The 23645-nt window shown below is 39.2% G+C and overlaps 1 protein-coding gene and 1 long non-coding RNA gene across 5 annotated transcripts in view; one reads left to right on the top strand and one right to left on the bottom strand.

The window, feature by feature from the left end:
- Positions 1-23243, bottom strand: part of LOC148107088 (uncharacterized) — a 69283-nt gene extending 46040 nt beyond the window's left edge. For 2 of the 4 annotated variants that reach the window (XR_015723111.1, XR_015723112.1), the window contains exon 1: positions 1077-1212. This is a non-coding gene — a long non-coding RNA (uncharacterized LOC148107088). Of the gene's footprint in view, positions 1-1076; positions 1213-23194 lie in introns of those variants that run through there. The other 2 variants (XR_015723113.1, XR_015723110.1) reach the window with 2 other exon arrangements.
- Positions 10172-11146, top strand: OR11H4 (olfactory receptor family 11 subfamily H member 4). The gene has a single exon (XM_045784928.2). The coding sequence runs from the start codon at positions 10196-10198 to the stop codon at positions 11144-11146; it is 951 nt and encodes a 316-aa protein (XP_045640884.2). The 5' UTR covers positions 10172-10195.
- Positions 23244-23645: the final 402 nt, after the last annotated feature.

The following is a 23645-nucleotide window of genomic DNA, read 5'->3' as shown; positions in this document are numbered from 1 at the left end:
GCTGGCGCAGCCCACAAGGCGGCAACCCGGATCTCCTCCCCGGGGCAGCCCACGAGGCGGCCACCCGGGCTCTCCCCCCTCCCCCCCCCCCCGCCCCCCGCGCAGCCCGCCAGGAGGCTACCCCGAGCTCCCCCTGCACAGCCCGGGAGGCGGCTACCCGGAACTCCCCCCTGTGCAGCCCTCCAGGAGGCTACCCGGAGCTCCCCCGTGGCACAGCCTGCGAGGCGGCTATCCCGAGCTCCCCCCCTGTGCAGCCCGCCAGGAGGCTACCCGGAGCTCCCCCCGCGGCACAGCCCGCAAGGCGGCCACCTGGAGCTACCCTGCAGCAGCCCTGGAGGCAGCGACCCAGAGGTCCACCAACGCTACCCAGGACCCGGTTACCAGGTCATAAAAGCACTTCAGGCCCGGGAGCAGGAGCCAGGCAATGATAAAGTGGAAGACCTTGCTGCTACTCTATTCATCTAAGTCCCGCTTCTTCAGGCAGAAGCTGGGGAAAGAATGGTGTGGGTAGTTCTCAGTCCCTGTCCCCAGGTAAATGTTTGCAAACACTGATCTAAAGAGTTCTAACAAAGAATTGAATTTCCCTTAAAAATAAAATAGGTGATGGGGATTAAGGAGGACATGTGATGAGCACCAGGTGTTGAATAAGTGTTGAATCACTAAATTCTACACCTGAAACTAATATTACACTATACATTAACTGAAATTTAAATAAAAACTTTAAAAAAGAGAAAGAAATGAGCTATCAACAATGAAAAAACATGGAGGAACCTTAAATGCTATTACTAAGTGGAATAAACCAGTCTGGAAAGGCTACAAACCGTATGATTCCAACTATGACATTCTGGAAAGAGCAGAACTATGGAGACAATAAAAAGATTGATACAGGGTAAGAGGTAAAAAACGACCCACATAGAAGCATTTCCACCATGTTTCCCAAGATTCAAACTTTACCGCTTAGGTTTGATACATTCGGCAGGAGAATATCAGGGACAAGAAGGAAACCTTAAAAGTGTTCAAACAGCAAGATTAAAAATTCAAACAGTGAGTTGATGTGGCTGGCCATGCCTCCCTACCTTGGGCTGACCGAGTCTCTCCCTGGAGATTTACTTGGGGCTCAGGAGCCCCGCTCGGCGCTGCAGGACCGGAGGCCATTCCCCACGCCAAAGTGGACTCCAGAGCCAGGCGCCAGGCGGGGGGCGGGGAAGTCTGTGCCTGAGCATGCGCCTTATTGGCTCCTGCCCGGAAGCCGTTGGGGAGAGTGCACCTGCAGCCAGTTAGCTTGCAACCGTTGTGCATGTGCTCTTGGTGCTAGGGAGGCCTGCAGGTGCTGTGCTGCTTCCTTGTTTGTTACTAAGGCACTGTGATTGGCAGCCCTGGAGAGTCTACTTTTTCCAACTGTTTTAAGGAGACCCAGGGAAAAAAAAATAACGCTTGCCAGGGGTGGAGGTGGAGGAAAGATTAACAGAGGACACAGGATTTTTAGGGCAGTGAGAATACCCTGTACGGTATTATAAGGATGGCTGGATCATTATATATTTGTCCAAAACCATGGAATGTACTCCAAGAGTGAACTTTAAGGTAAACTGTGGACTTTGGGTGCTTATGATGATGTCAATGTCCACTCATCCTTGGTAACAATGTACCATTCTGGTGAGTGGTCAGTAATGGGGGAGGCAATGGAGGAGTGTGTGTGTGTGTGTGTGTGTGTGTGCACTCACACGGGATATATGGGAAAATCTCTGTGCCTTCCTCTCAATTTTGTTGTAAACCTGAAACTGCTCTAAAAAAACGGATGTCTTAAAAAAAGAATGCTGTCAGATGTCTGTCAGAAGATATAGTAGGTATAAATACACACCCAAATAAAGTACAAAAAAGCTTAATAAAATATATGACACACCAGCACACTCATCATACATAAGAAACATAATATTGTGAGAAACAACAGATCAGTAAATAAAACTTCAATTTCAGAATAAACATCTTTGAGCATCCCAGAATCGAAAGCAAGAAAGGAAGCTAAATAAATTATAGTGTTCTAATTGTATAATGAGACAATATAAATCAGAGAAGCAAAATTTTACATAGCATGATACTTGGAAAAGAATTGATTCAATTGGGTTCCCCATGGTTTTATTTTAAAAATTATTTTACAACTTTCCTATAAAATACAATATGCAGCATAAAATGCACAAAACATATATGTAAAGTATAATAAATATACAGCAAACATCCAATAGCCACTACCAAAGACAAGTAGGGCATCGCAAGAACTCTGGAAGTCCCTTTGTTTTCATCACCCCTAATTCTCCCCTTAACTTCTCGTGTAAACGTCTTTGCTTTATACTTTTTATTCATCCACTAAAAAACAGATTTACCTGTTTTAAAACTTATGTAAGTGGAATCATCTTTAATATATTCTATTTTAAATGTATTTCTTTTTACTTTATATACAGTAAAATTCACTCTTTGAATTAATTTCACCTTGATCAGATTTTGCTTATCTATTTTGAAGCTCTGTTGTTGGGTACCTCCCACCTTTGGAACTGTTATATCTTCCGCAAGAAATGACCCCTTTTGGAAAAAAAAAAAAAAAAGAAAGAAAGAAAAGAAACGACCCCTTTTGAATCATGAGATGTCCTTCTCTCTGGTAATGTTCCTCATTCTGAAGTCTATTTTGTCTAATATAATGTAGCTACTCCAACTTTCTTTTGTTTAATGTTTGAATAGTATGTATTTTACTTTTTTAATTATTTTTTAGATTTTATTTTACTTTTAGTCTTTTTTTTTTTAAGTAGACAGCATATTGTTGGGTCTTCCTTTTATTTCTAATTTATAATCCTAGTCTCTTGGTTTCTTTAGATCATTTGTATTGAATCCAATTTCTGATATGGTTAGATTAAAATTACCATTTTGCTAATTGCATTCTATTTATTCTATCTAATCAGTTCTTTTTCTGCCCCCTTTTGTGTTAGTTTTTATGAATCCATTTTAACTTCATCATTTCCCTATTATTTATATCTTTTTAAAATATTTTAAATTGTTGTTCTAGGATTAAAAACATTTAATCGAAGTCTAACTTCAAATAATATCGCTACCTGATGTGTCGTAAAAGAGATTTACACCAGTATATCCCCAATTCCTCACTCTCATCCTTTGGGTGATTTTTTTTTGTCATAAATTCTACTTTTACTTATGCCATCAACAAAACATATTGCTACCATACATATTTCTTTTATTCCACTCCCACTGCTTTTCATTTCTTTGGTGGATCCATGTGTCGGTCTGGTATCACACTACTTCTGCCTGAAAACATTAAACGTTATTCATAGTGCAAGTCTACTTGGCAGTGAATTCCCTCGGTTTTGTTTTTATGAGAAAGTATAGATTTCTCCTTCATTCTTCTTCCTGCTTTATTGAGGTATGATCGACAATAATTATATGTATTTAAGTTGTACAGTGAGTTTTTTGAAGTTATACAAGTTAACGATGCCTTAATATATGTATACATTGTGAGGAAATGAGTACCACCTCAAGTTGATTAACACATTTATCACCTTTCACAATTACACTTTTTGTGTGGTGAGAACACTTAGGATCTATTCTCTTGGCATATTTTAAGTATGCAATACAATACTATTAATTATAGTCACCATGCTACATATTAAAGCCCCAGAACTTATCATCTTACCAACATCTCCCCATTCCACCACCACCCCCATCCTTGGCCACCAGCCCCTGGCAGTTACCATGTTACTGTCTGGTTTGATGAATTCAACTTTTTTAGATTCCACATGTAAGTGAAATCACACAATATTTCTCTTTCTGTGTTTGGCTTATTTCACTTAGCATAATGTCCTCCAGTTTCATTCATGTTGTCACAAATAGAATTTCCTTCTTTCTTATGGCTGAACGGTATTCCATAGTTTTGGCTATTTGGGCCTTTTGTGGTTTCATACAAAGTTTAAGGTTGTTTTATCTACTTCTGTGAAAAACGCCATTGGACTTTTGATAGGATTGCATTAGATCTATAGATGACTTTTGGTAGTATGGACATTGTAATAATATCAATTCTCCTAATCCAGGAACAAGGTATCTTTCCATTTATTTGTGTCTTCAAGTTCTTTCATCAATGTCCTACAGTTTTCAGTATACAGATCTTTCACCTCCTTGATTCAATTTATTCCTAAGTACTTTTACTTTTTGATGCTTGGCAGCAGGAGTGTTCCCAGCCTGTGACTGAATTAAAGGGCCATATCAGGATCTACAGTTGGACCAAGCTCAGAGGGCCTGCCTCAGGGACACGGACAGATGTGTCTACCACCCGGTCCCTTGGCATACACAACTAGTGGCTAAAAGGGACCAGAATTGGGTCACAGGCCACTTCAAGGTCCACAGCCAGACTGAGGTTGGCAGGACTGCTACCTGTGGCATAGGCGAGTGTGACTCCTACTGGGTCCTGGTGGATAGATGGTGTCGGTGGGGAGACCAAGACCAAATATGGTTTAGCCAAGTCCACAGGGAGACTGCAGTTGTTTCTGAATCTGTACCCAGACACTAGATCAGTGAGTCTGCCACCTGGGCATGGGTCTGCCTACTCAAAATGGCCCTCATGGATCATGGGTTACACTGGGATTTTCACAATCTCTTAACTAGATCCCAAAGCTCCCACAAAGGCACTTTTGTCCATGGTTGGCTGCCAAATTATTGTTACTGAGGGGGGGTACGAGGCCAGCATTACCAAAGCCAAAAAACACACCACAAGAAGCACCTGGGTGGCTCAGTCTGATGAGTGTCCAACTCTTGGTTTTGGCTCAGGCATGATCTCAGGGTCTAGGGATAGAGCTACGTGTTGAGCTGTGCGTTCAGTGTGGAGTCTGTTTGTCCTTCTCCTTTCCCCTCTGTCCCTCCCTCTCCTCTCTTCCTCACCCTCTAAAATAAGTAAACTCTTAAAAAAAAAAAAAGGCACTACACGAAAAGAAAACTACTGCCAATATCCCTGATGAATATACATGCAAACATTTTCAACAAAATATTAGGAACCAAATTCAACAACACATTAAAAGGATCATATGTCATGATCAAGTGGGAATCACCCCTAGGATACAAGAAAAGCTTAACATAAGTAAATCAATATATGTGAGACACTATATTTTAAAAATGAGGGATAAAAACCATATGATAATCTCAATAGATGTAGAAAAAGCATTTGGCAAAATACAACATCCTTTCATGATTAAAAAAAAAAAAAACAACTCTTAAAAATGTGAGTGGAGAAGAAACATACCTCAACATGATAAAAGCCATATATGACAAGCCCACAGCAAACATCATACTCAATGGTAAAAGGTCAAAAGCTTTTCTGCTAAAGTCAGAAAAAACGTCAGGGTGTCCATGCTTACCATTTCTATTCAACATAGTACTGGAATTCCTAGCCACAGCAATCAGTCAAGAAAAAGAAATAAGGGGCGCCTGGGTGGCACAGCGGTTAAGCGTCTGCCTTTGGCTCAGGGCGTGATCCCAGCGTCATGGGATCGAGCCCCACATCAGGCTCTCCGCTATGAGCCTGCTTCTTCCTCTCCCCTGCTTGTGTTCCCTCTCTCGCTGGCTGTCTCTATCTCTGTCGAGTAAATAAATAAAGTCTTTAAAAAAAAAAAGAAAAGAAAAAGAAATAAAAGGCATCAAATCAGAAAAAAAGGTACATTGTTTTTGCAGATGACATGATCTTATATATAAGAAATCTAAAGACTCCACCAAAAAACTATTAGAACTCTCAACAAATTGAGTAAAGTTTCAGGATACAAAATCAACATACAGAGATCAGTTGTGTTTACATGTACTATGAAATATCTGAAAAAGAAATAAAATAATCCCATTTACAATAACATCAAAAACAATAAAATACTTAAGAATAAACCTAACCAAGGAGGTGAAAGATCTGTACACTGAAAACTATAAGACTTTGATGAAAGAAACTGAAAAAAGGTAATGATAAATGGAAAGATATTCCCTACTCACAGATAGGAAAACCTACTATTGTAAAAATCCCCATACTGTCCAAAGTCATCAATAGATTCAATGCAATCCCTACAAAATTCCAATGGTATTTTTTTTCACAGAAGTGGGGGGGGGGACTAAAATTTGAATGCAACCAAAAAGATACTGAATATGCAAAGCAATTCTAAGAAAGAATAAAACTGAAGGCATCACACTTCCTGATTTCAAGCTATACTACAAAGCTATAGTAATCAAAACAGTATGGTATAGGCACAAAAATAGACACATAAACCAACAGAACAAAATCAAGAGCCAAGAAATAAACCCTTACAAATATGGTCAATTAATATTTAACAAAGGAGCCAAAAATACTCAATGGAGAAATGGTGTAGAGTGTCCTTGAATATCAAGTTCACATACAAGCTACCCCAGTAACCAGCAGTGAAGATTTTCTCATTGATCATATCTGTCACCTTTTCCTAAGAGTTATTTTTTTTTTGAAGAAGTGGTTTAAGAGGATCCTCAGAAGAAACCTCCATATTTTTAAGAAGAAAAACAAAGACCAATGATAAAAAATCTCTTCTTGTGTTTGCACTGATTTCAAATTCCCCACTCTTGGAAAGTGAAATCATAATGGAAACTGACAATTTGACTAATTTACTCAATTAAATGGCTCCTACCATCTTGGATTTCGGTCACACAAGGCAGTTTCTACCTGTTACCAACCACCTGGTCATTACAGTGGAAGATTCCAGAAAAACGTAGTGGATTTAACTTTAAGGTGACTAACAGAATGGCACCTGAGTGCCTCGGTCAGTTAAGCATCTGCCTTCAGCTCAGGTCATGATCCCAGGGTCCTGGGATTGAGTCCTACATCAGGCTCCGTGCTCAGCAGAGAGCCTGCTTCTCCCTCTGCCTCTGCCCCTCCCCTGCTCATGCTCTCTCTCTCTCTCCCTCTCTGTCTCTCAAATAAATTTAAAAAATCTTAAAAAAAGAAAAAAGGTGGCCAACAGAATATAGTTTCATGTTTCTCTGTTGCAACACTTCACTTAAGCATTTATTCACAAACATTTCAGTTTCGAAATCTGAATCATGGGCAAAACTTCCATTTATTGCACTGATCCTCACAGAGGATGATTCTTTAATGGAATGCAATCTCTGCAATAGAAAGCCTCCTGAAACTTATTGAGTATTTCCCCTGTACTCTCTGTTTCCTATGAAACAGCTAATCTACTCAAACCTGGATGAGCCCCAAAGATTGGAAAGAGGAGGCACTCCAGGGGAAACGTGAGGAAGCCACTGAAACCACTTGGGGAGGGACAAAGAGCTTTAGAGTAATCCCTAAAAGGATTTAATCCCTGAGATTAAACACTGCTTTGCATGTTAAAATGTCTCAGTAAACTCCTAGAAAACAAGCTTCTAAAGCCGCCAGAAATTAAGGAAGTCCAGTGAAGTACATGTAATGCCCTCACCCGGAGTTTTCGTCATCAAAGCCAATGAGGAGATGATGCCTTTATGTTCAACTCCACTGTGTTCATCCCTCTTTCCAAGCTGAGCCAGAAAATCCATCATTGTATGTAAGAGAAAGGAACTAACTGTCCACATTACAATCACTGCTGTGATATACGACACACTGCCTTTTACTTTATAAGTCTGATTAGACATCGTTCCTCTGCAGCAGTATAGTGTGGACATTCTGGATGTGAATATAGGACATGTACGTTCATTGGGTGAAAAGTCATGCACCCTCTGTGAAGCTTATCTGTAAAATGAACCAGTTAGAGTAAATTACCGGAACCATTTTCCCCAATTCCATTTTTTTGTTGTTATTAAGGACCATCTTTGTGATGGTCCTTTTTTATTATTATTAAAGACCATCTCTTTCCAGGAGTAATCAGATGTTATATTCTTCTCTCGGACTACAGGAGAGGACAGTGTATCAAGTGAGGGACATTTGGAAGGAGGCTATTTAATCAAACTATTATTCTTGAGGTGGCCACCCAAGAATGGTGAGGTCACTGGTTGGTTAATTGGTTAGTTTCTTATACTAGAAAGGAATTATGAAAAAGCTAGTCCCCTAGGATTGTAGCCCATAGAGTGATTTATGAATGCCGAAAGCATGAAAACAGCATTTTTTTATGGTATAAAACGGTGGATTTTCCATTCTAATACCCTCCCTATTCCCAGCAAGTCTTTTGGAGGCTTTCAAGGGTGGAGTTATGCAGAACTTCATGGAGTCAGTTTAGTCCATAAGTGGTTAAAATAAAAATTGATAACTCTGGCTTTTTCATTCAGCTCCCCACCCTTTGATTATCCCATTACTTACCAACACTTTGACCAAAGGTTACAGGAAAAATAATGTTTCTGCTAATCAATTTTACAGGGGATGGTGATAGAAAAAATGAAATTAAGTATGAAGTTGTTGGTGTATAATGGAGAGTGTCTTGAACTGTTATTCACATTAAGCAGGCATTGTTCTTTTTTCAGAAAGAAGGATAGGAAGCACAGATCTCAGGATCCTGGTTTCTAGTTTGAATCTGTGAGCCCGGACTTAGTTCCTGACCAGCAGGGAAACTAGTTTATTTATGCTTCCTAAATAACAGTCTAGGAATTATCTATTGAGCACCTTGTTCAGTGAAAGCAGTAAACAAATGTCTTTCGAGTTCAACATCGATTGGAAAACTGGACAACTTGAGAACTTGGGTACTCAAACCTCCTTTTTAGGCTTCCTTAAAAAATACCCAATAGGGGACTAGTAACAATGAAGTCCAAATCTCTGTTTTTATTTGCCTTTCAAATTTCTTATCTTCCATTTCTGACAAAGTTATAACTGGTGACCTTCAATACGTAAGGCAAGAGGTCTGAATTTAACAAGAAAACTCAATATTGAAACTACCATTTCCAAGACTCTTAGTGCTTTTCAATATTAAAGATTCCTCTGTTGTTTAAACACAAAAAAATGGTACTTTTTCGTTCAATTCTTAAATACTATCAAAAAGTACATGAGTATCCAAATATTTGAAAATGTCCTCTCCCTTTCAGAAAACAAAATTAATTCTACCAGATAAAAGTGCAAATAAGACCCCATTCAATCTCAGACCCCTTTGTTTTTATCATCCAAAATTACTTATTAAATGAATTAAAACTTTGTACTGAAAACATCATGTTCTTTATTTTAACTAGGTAGGATCTGACTATGAAAAGTAAGACAGTTCATTTTTTATAGCATTGTAAAAAACATGAAAATAAACACCTGCAAATAGAGATAATTGAAAATATTTTCACTTATCCTTTAGGCAAAGATATTTGATATGTTGGTCTTCTGTGTATTTTTTAGGTGTCACTCAGCTGTTAGAGTGATTTTTTTTTTAATCTTTAAAGGAAAATTTTAAGAACAGCCTTGAGTCTTGACTGTAGGAATGTCTGTAACAATTAATTCAGTAGATTAGACTATTCTGAAAAGCCAATGTCCTCCCTCGAGTAAGTTTTATCTCCATGAGTAAGACAAATAATTTTGTTCTGTTGCCAAAGATTTAACCCATCCTCACATCAGCTGTCCTCAAAATATTTGTCTTTTTTTTTTTTTTTACAAGGTAAGCAGAATAAGAGAAAGTGTATGAGTTTGTGCATTGAAGACCCATAATCAACTTTAGGAAAATAAACCAGAATCATGAAAGGTCTTCTTAAGGATCAAAGAAATCAAAAAAGAAAAAAAAAAAACTGGTTGTACCACTGATGTAGAAAAATTTTGCTACTCTGGATTCTTTCAAAAGAACACTAAGATTTAGAACCACAACCAATTCAAAATAAGGTGAGAGGGGCACCTGGGTGGCTCAGTCGGTTAAATGTCTGCTTTCTCAGCTCAGGTCCTGATCTCAGGGTCCTGGAATTGAGCCCTGCATAGGGCTCCTTGCTCAGCGGGGAGCCTGCTTCTCCCCCTCCTCCCTGTTTCTCCCCTTCCTCCCTGCTTCTCCCTCTCCTCCCTGCTCATGCTTTCTCTCACTATCTCTCTCTCTCTCTCGAATAAATAGACAAAATCTTAAAAAAAAAAAAAAAGAGGTGAGATTTATTCCCAGCTGGTCTCAAAATATCTCATATTTTCCTATAGAGTTTAAGGTCCCTTCTCAATAAAGTCCTTGTAGGAAGCAAAGAAACTTGTGTTACACTCGTGTCTTTCTTCTTCATAGGTTTAAGACCCATGAACAAGTCAGCAACATACATTCGCACTGTAACTGAGTTTGTTCTCCTGGGATTCCCTGGTTGCTGGGAGATACAGATTTTCCTTTTCTCACTGTTTTTGGTGGTTTATGCCTTGACCTTGCTGGGGAATGGAACCATCATCTGTGCAGTGAGATGGGACCCACGACTACACACCCCAATGTACTTTCTGCTGGGAAACCTTGCCTTCCTTGAGATCTGGTATGCTTCCTCCACTGTTCCTAACATGCTAGCCAACATTCTCTCCAAAACCAAGGCCATTTCATTTTCTGGCTGCTTTCTCCAGTTCTATTTCTTCTTTTCCCTGGGCACAACTGAATGTCTCTTCCTGGCAGTAATGGCTTATGATCGGTACCTGGCCATCTGCCACCCACTGCACTACCCCACCATCATGACTGGGAAACGCTGTAGAATTCTGGTGTCTCTCTGTTGGCTTGCTGGATTCCTTGGCTACCCAATCCCCATTGTCTTCATCTCCCAACTCCCCTTCTGTGGAGCCAATATCATTGATCACTTCCTGTGTGACATGGACCCACTGATGGCTCTGTCTTGTGCTCCAGCCCCCATTACTGAATTTATCTTCTATACCCAGAGCTCCCTTGTTCTCTCTTTTACTGTTATGTACATTCTTCGATCCTATATCTTGTTGCTCAGAACTGTTTTTCAGGTCCCTTCTGCAGCTGGCCGGAGAAAGGCCTTTTCCACCTGTGGTTCTCACTTAGCTGTGGTGTCGCTTTTTTATGGAACAGTCATGGTAATGTATGTGAGTCCTACATATGGCATCCCAACTTGGATGCAGAAGATTCTCACACTGGTATATTCAGTAATGACTCCTCTCTTCAATCCCTTGATCTATAGTCTTCGCAACAAGGACATGAAACTTGCCCTGAGAAACATTCTGTTTAGAATGAGAATGAGTCAAAACTCCTGAGCCAAAGATGTCCATACTTCCAAATTCTAATGATGAGTAAGTTGGAGATGTATACGTTTCTTAATGGCCTTTTAGTTCTTACTCTGAGTAATTAAAAGCTTTTCTTTTTCCCTGAAAGTGCGTTCAGCTTAAATACCTATGCTGACTACTGAAACCTGATTTCACTGCACATCAACACGCAGGGAAATTTTTCTAAAGGCTCTCGTGACTGGAGTAATAACGTGGAACTGCTGTATTATAGAAGTCAGACTTTCCTGAAAGGTTTGCCCTCAGATTTCGGGCAAGTCTAATGACCTTTACCAAATAGTTAAAGGTGCCGTGACTTTTTTAACAGTTTTGTTTAGGTGTAATTGATATAAAAAAGAATGCACATGTTTAATGTACATTAAAGATGCAGTAGACTGTAACTAGCCATGAGACTTTTCTGTAACTTTTAACAGACATTCCTTTCTTATCCCTAGCCTAACAACCTTATCTAAACATGCTGTCCCTATATTAAAAGAGAGGGGGGAAAACTCTCGTGGCCACTAGGAACTGTTTCAACAAATTTTCTTAGAGGTATAGTTCCTCTGTGGTACATTTGAAATAAAACTTGGATATATGCTAAAAAATCATTGTTGAAGTATCTTGTAACAGTTCAATTATTACATGTACCACACTGTAGCATAATTTATTTATTGATATGTATTTCCCCTGAGAGAAGTCCTTGAACAGGAACTGCCTTTTTCCTTTCTGGATCCCCAATACGCTGTGACAGAAAAGAAAGCCCCTGGACCTGGGGAATTGGCCTGGCAATTATCACGTAAGTCTTGTTGTTGCCAGGAGCCAGCCTAGCACTGCCTGCCAGGCCGTGGTGTATAAACCTGTTGAACATAAATAATTTCACAGAATGGCACCTGCAGACCAGGCCACTATGTGAACATGATGGATCAAGACGAAAAAAAAGACCACTCCATAATCATGTCTGAGCAAGAACACAGTCCCAACTGTAAAAAATGACCAAACAACCCCTTCTTTAGGCTAATATTGGTGACTACTGCCTCTTCACCAAGTAAAGCTTTAGCCCAGCTGCCTTTGGGATAAAAATTAAGATACCCGATCATAGAATTTTCTTCCGCTTTCTGACAACATCCAGCGAAAACCTCTATTTCTTTAAATTCTCCCCAACATCAACTAACAGAAGCCCAAATCATATAATAAATCCTTTCTAACATCTTCCTTTTGGATGCCCTGTGTTCCTCATAACTTATGTTCTCCCTTACTGCAAAAAGCCGATAAACTTATCTTTGTTCAGCTACAGGTGTGTTCCTGATGGTCTTTGCATGAGTGGGAATCAACAATACTATGATACTTAGCATAGATAAGAACTCCAAATGTTTGTTAAATACTTTTATCTCAATTTTTTTACTTATGAAAATAATATGTTGTTGTAACAAAGTCAAGCAATGAAGTGTATAACAATGATGGATTTCTCATCTTCACTCTCATCCTCGCCAATCCTTCACTCCGTTCCTCAAAGTCAACATTCCTCAATTCCTCTGTCTGGCATTCAACACACTTCACAGGATGGGCCCACTAAACCTACTTGGTCTCCCTTCCCTTCCCAAATGAACCCTCAGCTCGAGGAGGCTAGTCACCTAGCTACTCCATTCTCCACCGTCGCCACACTGTTACTTAGGCTGCTCTTTAAAGCTAGGAAGCCTCACTTGGTCTTCTGCTGTGCAACGGACGCTTAGATCCTTAGGGTTTTATCTTAGAAAATGCGGATATGACTTCTATCTTGACAATAAGGTCATCAAGATTAAATGAGACAACCTATGTAGGGACCACAGCACAATAAAAGACACAGAGGAGGTTCTTAGCACATGTTTGTTCCTCTCTCCTTCTTCTTCTTTTAAATCTGACCACGGATAATTGGCTGATTATTCTATCAGATTTTCACCATGCTCATGCAAACCTCTGTTGCCAAATGAAACACATACATAGGAATTCGTAGCAAATGCCTTAAAGTGCAAACTGTAGAGTCAGACTTTCCATGTCCTGCCTTATCTTCTAGCTATGTGACCTTGGGTGAGCTGCTTAAATGCCACAACTTCAGCTACTTCGTCTGTAAAACAGGATGATAATAATAACAGCTCTCTCATGGGGTTATTATGAGTCAATACTTTTTTAAAAATGAGTCAATACTTTTAAAGCTCTTAGTATTGTGTCTGGCAAACAGAATTCAATAAATATTTTTAACTCAATAAAATATAATAGTATCTTTTAAAGTCAGTATATATAATTTTACCTCAATCTAATAGGCACAGTGTGTTCCATTATATGAACATATCACAATTTGTTTATCACTCACTTAAGACACTTTATTGTAGCCAATATTTTACAATTAAAACAATGCTGCAACTAATATCCTTAAATATAAATATTTATATATAGTCATATCAGTATCCCACAAATTAGAGAAAGGGTTTCTGGGATATAGGAAATGTGTATTTTTAATTCTGAGAAATATTGTTAAATGAGATGTCCCCAAATAGTGTTCAACTTTCAACAAATGGTGCTGGGACAACTAGATATCCACATGCAAAAGAATAAAGTTGGACTCCTACCTCACACCACATGCAAAAATTAATTCAAAATGAATCAGAGACATAAACGTAAGAGCTAAAACTATGAAACTGCCGGAAGAAAATATAGATTTAAATCTTTGTGACCTTGAATTACGCAATTTTTTAAAAGATATAACAAGAAAAATACATGTAATAAAAGGAAAAATAAATTGGACTTCATCAAAATTTTACAATTTTGTGCTTTAAAGGTTACTAATAAAGTACAAGTTCACAGGGGCACCTGGGTGACTCAGTCAGTTAAGCATTTGCCTTCTAGGCTCAGGTCATGATCCCAGGGTCCTGGGATCAAGCCCTGAATTGGGCTCCTTGCTCAGCAGGGAGCCTGCTTCTCCCTCTCCCTCTGCCTGCCGCTTCCCTTGCTTGTGAGCACTCTCTCTCTCTCTCTCTCTCTCTCTCTCTCTCTCTCGCTGTCAAATAAATAAATAAAATCTTTTTTTAAAAAGTACAAGTTCACAAAATGGGAAAAATATTTGCAGATCACATATCTGATAAGAGGTTATTATCCAGAATGTATCCAGAACTCCTATAACTCAACAATATAAAGACAAATAACTCGATTTTTTAAATGCAGAAAGATCTGTCTAGACATTTCTCCAAATGAGATATACAAATGGCCAATGAGCACATTAAAAGATGCTCAACATCATTACTCATTAGGGAAAGGTAAACCAAAACCATGATGTTACTCAGCCATCAGAAAGAACGATTAGCCAACATTTGCAGCAACATGGACGGGACTGGGGGAGATTATGCTAAGTGAAATAAGTCAAGCAGAGAAAGACAATTATCATATGGTTTCACTCTTTTATGGGACATAAGAAATAGCAGGGAGATTGGTAGGAGAAGGAAGGGAAGAATGAAGGGGGGGTAAACAGAAGGGAGAATGAACCATGAGAGACTGTGGACTCTGGGAAACAAACTGAGGGCTTCAGAGGGGAGGGGGGGTGGGACTGGGATAGGCTGGTGATGGGTAGTAAGGAGGGTATATATTGTATGGTGCACCGGGTGTTATACGCAACTAATGAATCATGGAACTTTACATCAAAAACTAAGGATATACTGTATGGTAACTAACATAACATAATAAAAAATTATTATAAAAAATAAAAAACAACCATGATGAGATACCATTTCATACCCACTAGCACAGCTAGAATCAAACAAGATAGACAACACAAAGTGTTGACCAGAATGTGGAAAGATTGGAATAGTCACACATTGTTGGCTGAAATGTAAAATGGTACAGCTGCTTTAGAAAACAATTCAGGAGTTTCTCAAATAAATATAGAGTTATCATATGATCCAGCACTTTCCATACATAGGTATAAAAACAAGAGAATTAAAAACATTCTTGCACAAAATATGTCAACAAATGCTCACGGCAGCATTATTTTTAGTAGCCCAAAAGTAAAACAACCTAAAGGTCCATCATCTGATGAATGGAAAAAATGTGGTCTGTACATAGAATGGAATATTATTCAGGGGTGCCTGGGTGCCTCAGTTGGTTAAGCGGCTGCCTTCAGCTCAGGTCATGATCTCAGGGTCCTGGGATCGAGCCCCGCATCCGGCTCCCTGCTCGGTGGGAAGTCTGCTTCTCCCTCTCCCTCTGCTGCTCCCCCTGTTTGTGTTTGTGCTCTCTCTCTCTCTGAAATAAATAAAATCTTTTTTTAAAAATGGAATAGTATTCAGCCATAAAATGGGGTTAAGTATGATATTTGCTACAATGTGAATGAACTTCGAAAACATTAAGCTAGGTAAAGCATGCCAGGTACAAAGGTGACACATTGTATGATTCCATTTACATAAAATGCTCAGAGTAGGCAAGTCAGAAAGTAGATTAGTAGTTATGAAGGACAAGGCAGGTGGAAGAATGGGAAATGACTGGTAATGGGTACCCAGTTTGGGGGGAATGATGAAGATATTCTACAATCAGATAGTAGCGATAGTTGCACAACCTTGTGAATATACTAAAAACTACCTACACTTTAAAGAGTGAATCTTATGCAATGTGAAGTATATCTCACTAAAAAACTTGTATGAGCATGCTCATTTTCCTACAGCCTCCCCAGCACTGGATCTTATCATGTTTTCTCATTTGTTTGCCAATATGAGAGGTGAGGTGATATTGTGTTAATTTTCCTTCCTTGCATTGAACATTAAGTGGCATAAGAACTTAGGAAATGAGATACCAGTATATGCTCTAGACAAATGTATTCAAGGAGGAAGTTGTGGTTGATCTGTGGCTTGAACATAGAAAGAAGACAGGAACAATATGTATTTGTAGATATTACCCCCTCCGGGAGGTGGAGCTTAACTTTTTCCCAAAGGGTGATCTGGACTTAGTGACTTGCTTCCAAGAAATACAAGAGAAAGAGAAAAACAGTAACTTTACAATGGAGAAACCTAGCAAACACAACATTGACCAAATGATAAAGGTTAACGTCACAAGTGGTGTCATGTGGATATCATGTCTCCTGATATGATATGACAAGGAGGGTACTTCACCTCTGCGGTATCTTTCCCTAAAACCCATAATCACAGTCTAAATATGAGGAAAAAACATCAAACCTAGATTGGGGCCATTCTGCAAGAAACCATGTTCAATACTCCTCAAAACTGTCAAGGTCATGAAAAACTTAGAAACTGTCACAGACGCAAAGGAGAGAGATCACAACTAAATGTAATATGGTACCCTGAATTAGATCCTGGAACAAAGAAAGGACATTCAGAGAAAATTGATGAAGTCCAAATAATGGAGATCTGTTACTAATAATATACCAAATGTACCACATAAGATGTTAACAATGGGGGATATTGGGTGACTGGTACTCTGGAATTTTATGTATTATCTTTTTTTTAAATTCTTAATTTATTTTATTTTATTTGAGAGAGAGAGAGAGAGAGAGCATGAGTGGGGAAGGAGGGAGAGAAAAAGAGGGAGAGAGAATCCCAAGCAGGCTCCACCCTCAGTGCAGAGCCCCATGCAGGGCTCCATGCGGGGCTGGATCTCACAACCCTGAGATCATGACTCCCGCTGAAATCAAGAGTCAGATGCTTAACCAACTGAGCCACCCAGGCAGCCCTGTATAATCTTTTAAACTTCTATTGATATAAAAAGATTCCAAAATAAAGTTTATTACTTTTGAAATGGCTTACCTGATACTTATACCACCTGAATAAGCTCATGTAAAATAGCAAGGTCCACATGCAAATGTACTGAGACCGTGTGCATGGATTCAAAATGAAAGCCTCAACTTCAGAAAAAAGGAAGCTTAAAAGTAGTTCATCTGCAACGTTTAGTCAGTTTTATTACTTGAATCCTGAAGAATATTTGTTAAGGCTAGTACAGCAACATGACTGCACACTTGAGGAAAATCGTAAACATTTTCTAAAATACTTGATATTGCATGGTGCACTGGGTGTTATACGCAAATAATGAATTGTGGAACACTACATCAAAAACTAAGGATGTACTGTCTGGTGACTAACATAACATAATAAAAAATTATTATATAAAAAATAAAATAAAATAAAATACTTGATAAGAGAAAATTTGATTAGATATTACTATAATGTTAAAAGCTTCCTTACAAGGTCTTTTAACATTACATTGTCAACAACAGAAAAGAATGAGCTGTGAGATTTAAAGAATAGTCACACCAGCGGCTCCTGTGAGTTCAAGCCCCACATTGGGAGTATAGATTACAAAATAAGGGGCGCCTGGGTGGCACAGCGGTTAAGCGTCCGCCTTCGGCTCAGGGCGTGATCCCAGCGTCATGGGATCGAGCCCCACATCAGGCTCCTCTGCTATGAGCCTGCTTCTTCCTCTCCCACTCCCCCTGCTTGTGTTCCCTCTCTCGCTGGCTGTCTCTATCTCTGTCGAATAAATAAATAAAATCGTTAAAAAAAAAAGATTACAAAATAAATACAGACACACACGCACACACACATACATACATACATAAACTTAAAAAAAAAAAAAGAACGACAACACCCTGAATCATGATTCAAAGAAGCTGAATTTTCTAAATTCTGTTAAATAGCCAGAAAGGAGAAAAAGCAGTATATATCCTCTGCCATTTGCTACCATGTATTCATGCAAAGAAAATTTCTCATCAATGATGAATACCTAGAATTTAAAGAGTTTTAATATTTAATGTATTTTAATTTATTATAAATTTTAATCATATTACATAATTTTTTTCCTTAGGAGATAAGAAATATAATCAATTTTTTCACCTAAATTTATAGAGCTGACTTTAAATCCCTTCAAGTTCATTCCTCTATGTCACACAAAGATCATTTTCTTGGTGTACAACTCTCTAAGCATTGCCATAAGGATAGCAAACCTGTTCAGTCAACAATTCTCTACAAATCTCAGGGGAATTAAGTTACTCTGATTCAATTCCTCCTCTCAGAATTGTTCATGAAGATGAATATATTTAAAAGCTTTTAAATACCATATTAAATACCATATTAAAGCTTTTAAACTTCACGAACTCTCTGTAGGTTGATTCTACATCAATACAACTTGTCAATATTATGCTGATTCTTATCTCTCCTCTAGTCGCTAAACATACTGTCCAAGGCAACCATCTCTATCCTTCATAAAGTACTTACTACAACCACCAATTCAATGCCCTCCTTGGCTTAATAAGACCTTTCTCATATTTCTCAGAATAACATTTGCCATCATTTTGAGCTTTGACTTTGGCTGCTTATTTCTTCCTAGAGACTTGCAAGACAATTAATATTAGAATAAACTATCACACTGTTTATGTCCCTTGTGGAGAAAAAGAAATCGTCATTCACCGTTGGTGGAAATGCAAAGAGGTGCAGCCACTGTGGAACACTGTGTGGAGATTCCTTAAAATTACCATATGATCCAGCAATTCCATTACAGGGTATTTACCCAAAGAAAATGAAAACGCTGATTCAAAAAGTTATATATCCCCCTATGTTTATTGCAGCATGATTTACAATAGCCAAACTACAATAGCAGCCCAAGTGTCTGTGGATGGATGAATGGATGAAGACAGATGAATGGATAAGGAAGGAATAGGATATTACTCAGCCATGAGGCACGTGGGTGGCTCAGTTGGTTAAGCATCTGACTTGGCTCAGGTCATGATCTCAGGGTCCTGATATCGAGCCCTGCATCATATTCCATACTCAGCGAGGAGTGCACTTGTCCCTCCCTCTCTGCTTCTCCCCCAACTTGTGCTCTCTCTGTCTCTCTCGCAAATTTGGGGGGAAAAAATTAAAAAAAATATATATATATCTCAGCCATTAAAAAGAAGGAAATCTTGCCATTTGCAACAACACGGATAGACCTAGAGAGTATTATGCTAAGTGAAATAAATAAATCAGTCAGAGAAAGACAAATACCATATTGTTTCATTCATATGTGGAATTTAAGAAACAAAACAAATGACCAAATAAAGAACAAGAGACCAACAATGATTATGTCGTATATTTGAGCAACTACACATCAAACAGAAATGGTTTACTAAGAGGCTGGAATAACATGGTTTCATCCTCAATTATACATTTTTTTTTTACAAAACACGCAAGTACAAACATTAAATATATGAAAAACTACATTTAAAAATTAAATCTGAACACCTAAGGAGAATTAGGCACTATACACACTAATCTTAAATTTTAGTCCTTCCTGCATTATTTTTTGTGGTTTTAAATAAGAACACATAATTGTTTCTTCACTTTCTTACTTTGCAATAATAACCCCACAAAACAGCTCAGTATAGCGTCAAAACAACGAGACCTGGTTTAGGCCCAGGCTTACCACTCACTAGCTGTATGACATTCATCTTAAAACTCTCATACTGCTAATCCAATACTAGAGTAGGTATTCGATTAATATTTATAAATTTCACCAGGAACTGAGTCTAGCAGAAACCAGTGAAGAAGCGAAAAAGGCCTCCTCTTTGCTTGCCAACTTATGAATTGGGCTATAACAACAGTTAAGCAAATAAAATTAAGGATATAGTCGTTTCCCCACCAATTATTCAATCATGGCAGGGCAAAGAGGAAATGGCCTGCACCAGGAAACGAGCACAAAGAGAAGGAAAGCCAATAGGGCAAAAAGACTGGTAGGCTTAGACTCTCACTAAGATTCCTTATCCCCCGAGAAGCAGTTTTCCCTGACCACACTGGGAAACCATGCACTCTGCCATGCAGTGGGGCCATGACCTAAAATCCCAGCACTCCAGATCTGCTTCTATATTTATCTGATAGAATTCTGGTTAATATTTTCTACAGCCATCATGACCTGAGCAAATATAAGCAGGACTGTGCCACCATTTTGTTTATCTTCTCTATCAATATGACCATGCAAAATATATGAAAAAGATGTGAGAATCTGATCTCCTAAATCTAAAGCAAGAATAAAATATGTGTGGGGCACCTGGGTGGCTCTGTCGTTAAGCGTCTGCCTTCAGCTCAGGGCGTGATCCCAGAGTCCTGGGATCGAGCCCCACATCAGGCTCCTCCACTGGGAACCTGCTTCTTCCTCTCCCACTCCCCTTGCCTGTGTTCCCTCTCTCGCTGACTGTCTCTCTCTGTCAAATAAATAAATAAAATCTTAAAAAAAAAAAAAAGAATAAAATATGTGGGGATGCCTGGGTGGCTCAGTCGGTTAAGCATCTGCCTTCAGCTTAGGTCATGATCCCAGAGTCCTGGGACTGAGTCCCACAACGGCCTCCTTGCTCAGTGAGGAGCCTGCTTCTCCCTCTGCCTGCTCTGCCTGCCATTCCCCCGGCTTGTGCTCTCTCTCTCTGACAAACAAGTAAATAAAAAATCTTTAAGAAAAAAAAAAGAATAAGATATGTGTAAGGAAAAATAGAAAAATGTGTTCAGAGAATTGTAGTCAACAACAGAATAATGTATATTCATTCCACATTTATTGTCTACTATAAACAGATAACTAGAGTTAGGGACACATTTTAGAAAGACATATTTCCTACCTAGAAGAGATCAAAATCTTGTGGGAGATATGTATAATAGTTTACAAATCACTTATACATTAGATATAATAAGAATATATAAATAGGGCTGCTTTACCTAGAAACAGTTCTCAATGAACACTAATAAAACTGTATAGACTGAGATTTTTACGTTTCTTGGTCTTGTTCCAAGATACAGCCTTATAAGCAAGGTTATTTGTAGGCTAACAGCTATCCTATCATTCAGTAGAAAGGTTACAATTCAACCCTCAGAGAAGTTTTCCGTCCTAGACCTTGACTGTGGCCTGGCCAAAGAGCATTGGTAATAAGGCACTCAAAGTCAAGTCTACTACTGCTTTGATTCTCCAAGGGTGAGCTGGAATCAGGACAATTCCCTTCAGCAGTATCCATTTGTTCAGAAAGAGGTCACATGAATGTGCTTTTGTATGCCAGAAGGAGGTAAATTTATTCTCTAACATAGCTTTAAAATCATACTTTAAAAATGTTTTTAAATGTCATTTAAAAATGTAACCCAAGAGGTCAATCCAAAAAGGCTACATACTCTATGATTCCAACTCTATGACATCATGGAACAGGCAAAACTGTAGTGACAGTAAAAAGACCAGTGGTTGCTAGGAGTTAGAGGAGAGGAGAAGGGAAGGATGAGTAGGTGTAGTACAGAGGATTTTTAGGGTAGTGAAACTATTCTGTATGATACAATAATAGTGGATACAAGTCATTACACATTTGTCCAAACCCACAGAATGTACAACCTCGAGAGTGAATCTTAGTGTAAACCATGGATTTGGGGTGATAATGATGTGTCAACATAAGTTCATTGACTATAACAAATGTACCATTCTAATGCAGGATGTTGATGGTCGGGGAAGTGTGTGTGTGTGTGTGTGTGTGTGTGTAGAAGGTACATGGGAACTCTCTGTATATTCCATTCAATTTTGCTGTGAATGTAAAATTGCTTTAAAAAATAAAGTATATTTAGGGGCGCCTGGGTGGCACAGCAGTTAAGCGTCTGCCTTCGGCTCAGGGAGTGATCCCGGCGTTATGGGATCGAGCCCCACATCAGGCTCCTCTGCTATGAGCCTGCTTCTTCCTCTCCCACTCCCCCTGCTTGTGTTCCCCCTCTCGCTGGCTGTCTCTGTCTCTGTCAGATAAATAAATAAAATCTTAAAAAAATAAATAAAGTATATTTAAAAATAATCTTAAAAACATAACCCAATAATAATTGGCCAAAACTACACAATTAGTCTTTACTCTCTTTTGGGCAGTGACAAAAAGAAGCAGAAAAAGTCAGTTTTCCACGAGTTTTTTTGCTATAGAGAAGCAGTCTGTAGGCCAAAATGTAGAGGCTCAATTAGTAAGTTTTCCTTGAATACTAAGATTTTTCATCTACTCATTTCAGCCATCGTTCACTTGGCCCATTTGGGATACCTCAACCAAATTTCTTCTCCCCTCTCTGCTAGCAAGAACAAAACACTTCAGGCCAAACACAGTAGTTGGCAAAGTCTTGAAGAGCTTGGCACTGTTCAAGCTGCCTCTGAGAGAGCAATCCCAAGGGATTCCCATCCCCCAGGCCTAATCCAAAGACAAAGTTGTTCTAACAGATTAGAAAAGAACCTTGAAGAAGCAGAGTCATAGCAGAAGATCCTGGGGTCCCCTGGTGCCCATTTGGGACTCTGCAGCAGCTCAGCCTTGGTTGATTAAAGCAGGAGTTGGAGGCCCCTAAGAGCCAATTAGAAAAGAAAGTCGGGGTGAGGAAGAGAGAAATGATTCCAGAAACTACCAATTAAAAGTGAATGGATCCCACAGCGCCAAGGGACCATGACTCAAACGGTTGCATCAGCCAAGTTTCAGTACCAACTCCCCAAACACAGGGAGGGAGCCGGAGGAGTTTCACACACTGGCAAGCGTCCACTTCTTACCCCAAGTGCATCCGTGCCTGGCAATTAAGGTGCAAGTGGTATCTCTTGATGAGCCATGTAGAAAACCCCAAGAACATGCCATGAGGGCGACAAGCCCTGTAGGCTGGAAAACGTACCCAACAGAGTTATGCAGGGTGCTGCTGACACAACAGCCCTGGTACCAACTCCGAATCACACCTGTCAAATCAGATCACACGTGACTCATGGTCCTTTGTGTAGAACAATACTACTTCCATGATTACCCTCCGCTCCACCCTGCACATGTAACACACCTGATGCTTTTCAGGCATGTGCACAAATAGCACTTCATTCATTGTCACAAAACCCTGTGGGTTTTGTCAAGTGCGTATTAGTATTTCCATCTAGGAATTTAAAGAAGTTAATGCCGAAATTCAAGCGATGTTCCTAAGATCACACAAACAGTAGAATTTGTATATTTTAGGTGATATGCCACTATGCTTGCATATACATAGACTACCTCTGGAAGAAAACATAAGAAAGTACAGCACTTACTAGAGCAAGGGAACTAGGGGTCAGGAGTGGAAATGAAGCTTGCTTCTGTTACTCTTTTGGTAACTTTGCAGTTGTACACTCTTGTATCTTTAACTTCCTGAAATTAAATGAAAAAAGGAGGTTATAATTAGGGAGCAGAAAACCACAATCCAATTCTCTTTTTTTTTAATAATAATTTTTTGTTATGTTATGTTAGTCACCATACCGTACATCCTTAGTTTTTGATGTAGGGATCCAATTCTCTTCCCACTGCATAATGCTGCCTCCCATGCTGGGTAAGAGGCTAGAGAAGCTTGCTTTCTCCTGTATCTCCCCACTTCTTCCCCATTCCCTCACCGCCGTCCACATATACGTACACAAGCACGATTTTCTACGAGAACTTTCCCATGATTGCCTGCTCTGTGCAAATATGCCAGGAGCTAAGAGTGTCCTGAAAACCCACCAAGTGATG

This window comes from Ursus americanus, chromosome 35 (genome assembly GCF_024610735.1).
Source record: "Ursus americanus isolate L20-20 chromosome 35, mUrsAme1.1.p, whole genome shotgun sequence".
NCBI lineage: Eukaryota > Metazoa > Chordata > Mammalia > Carnivora > Ursidae > Ursus > Ursus americanus.
This window is presented reverse-complemented; position numbering and strand designations above follow the sequence as displayed.

What these genes read in the sequence shown, in the direction of transcription:
- OR11H4 (XM_045784928.2), top strand. Translation starts at nt 10,196, where the DNA reads ATGAACAAGTCAGCAACATACATTCGCACTGTAACTGAGTTTGTTCTC.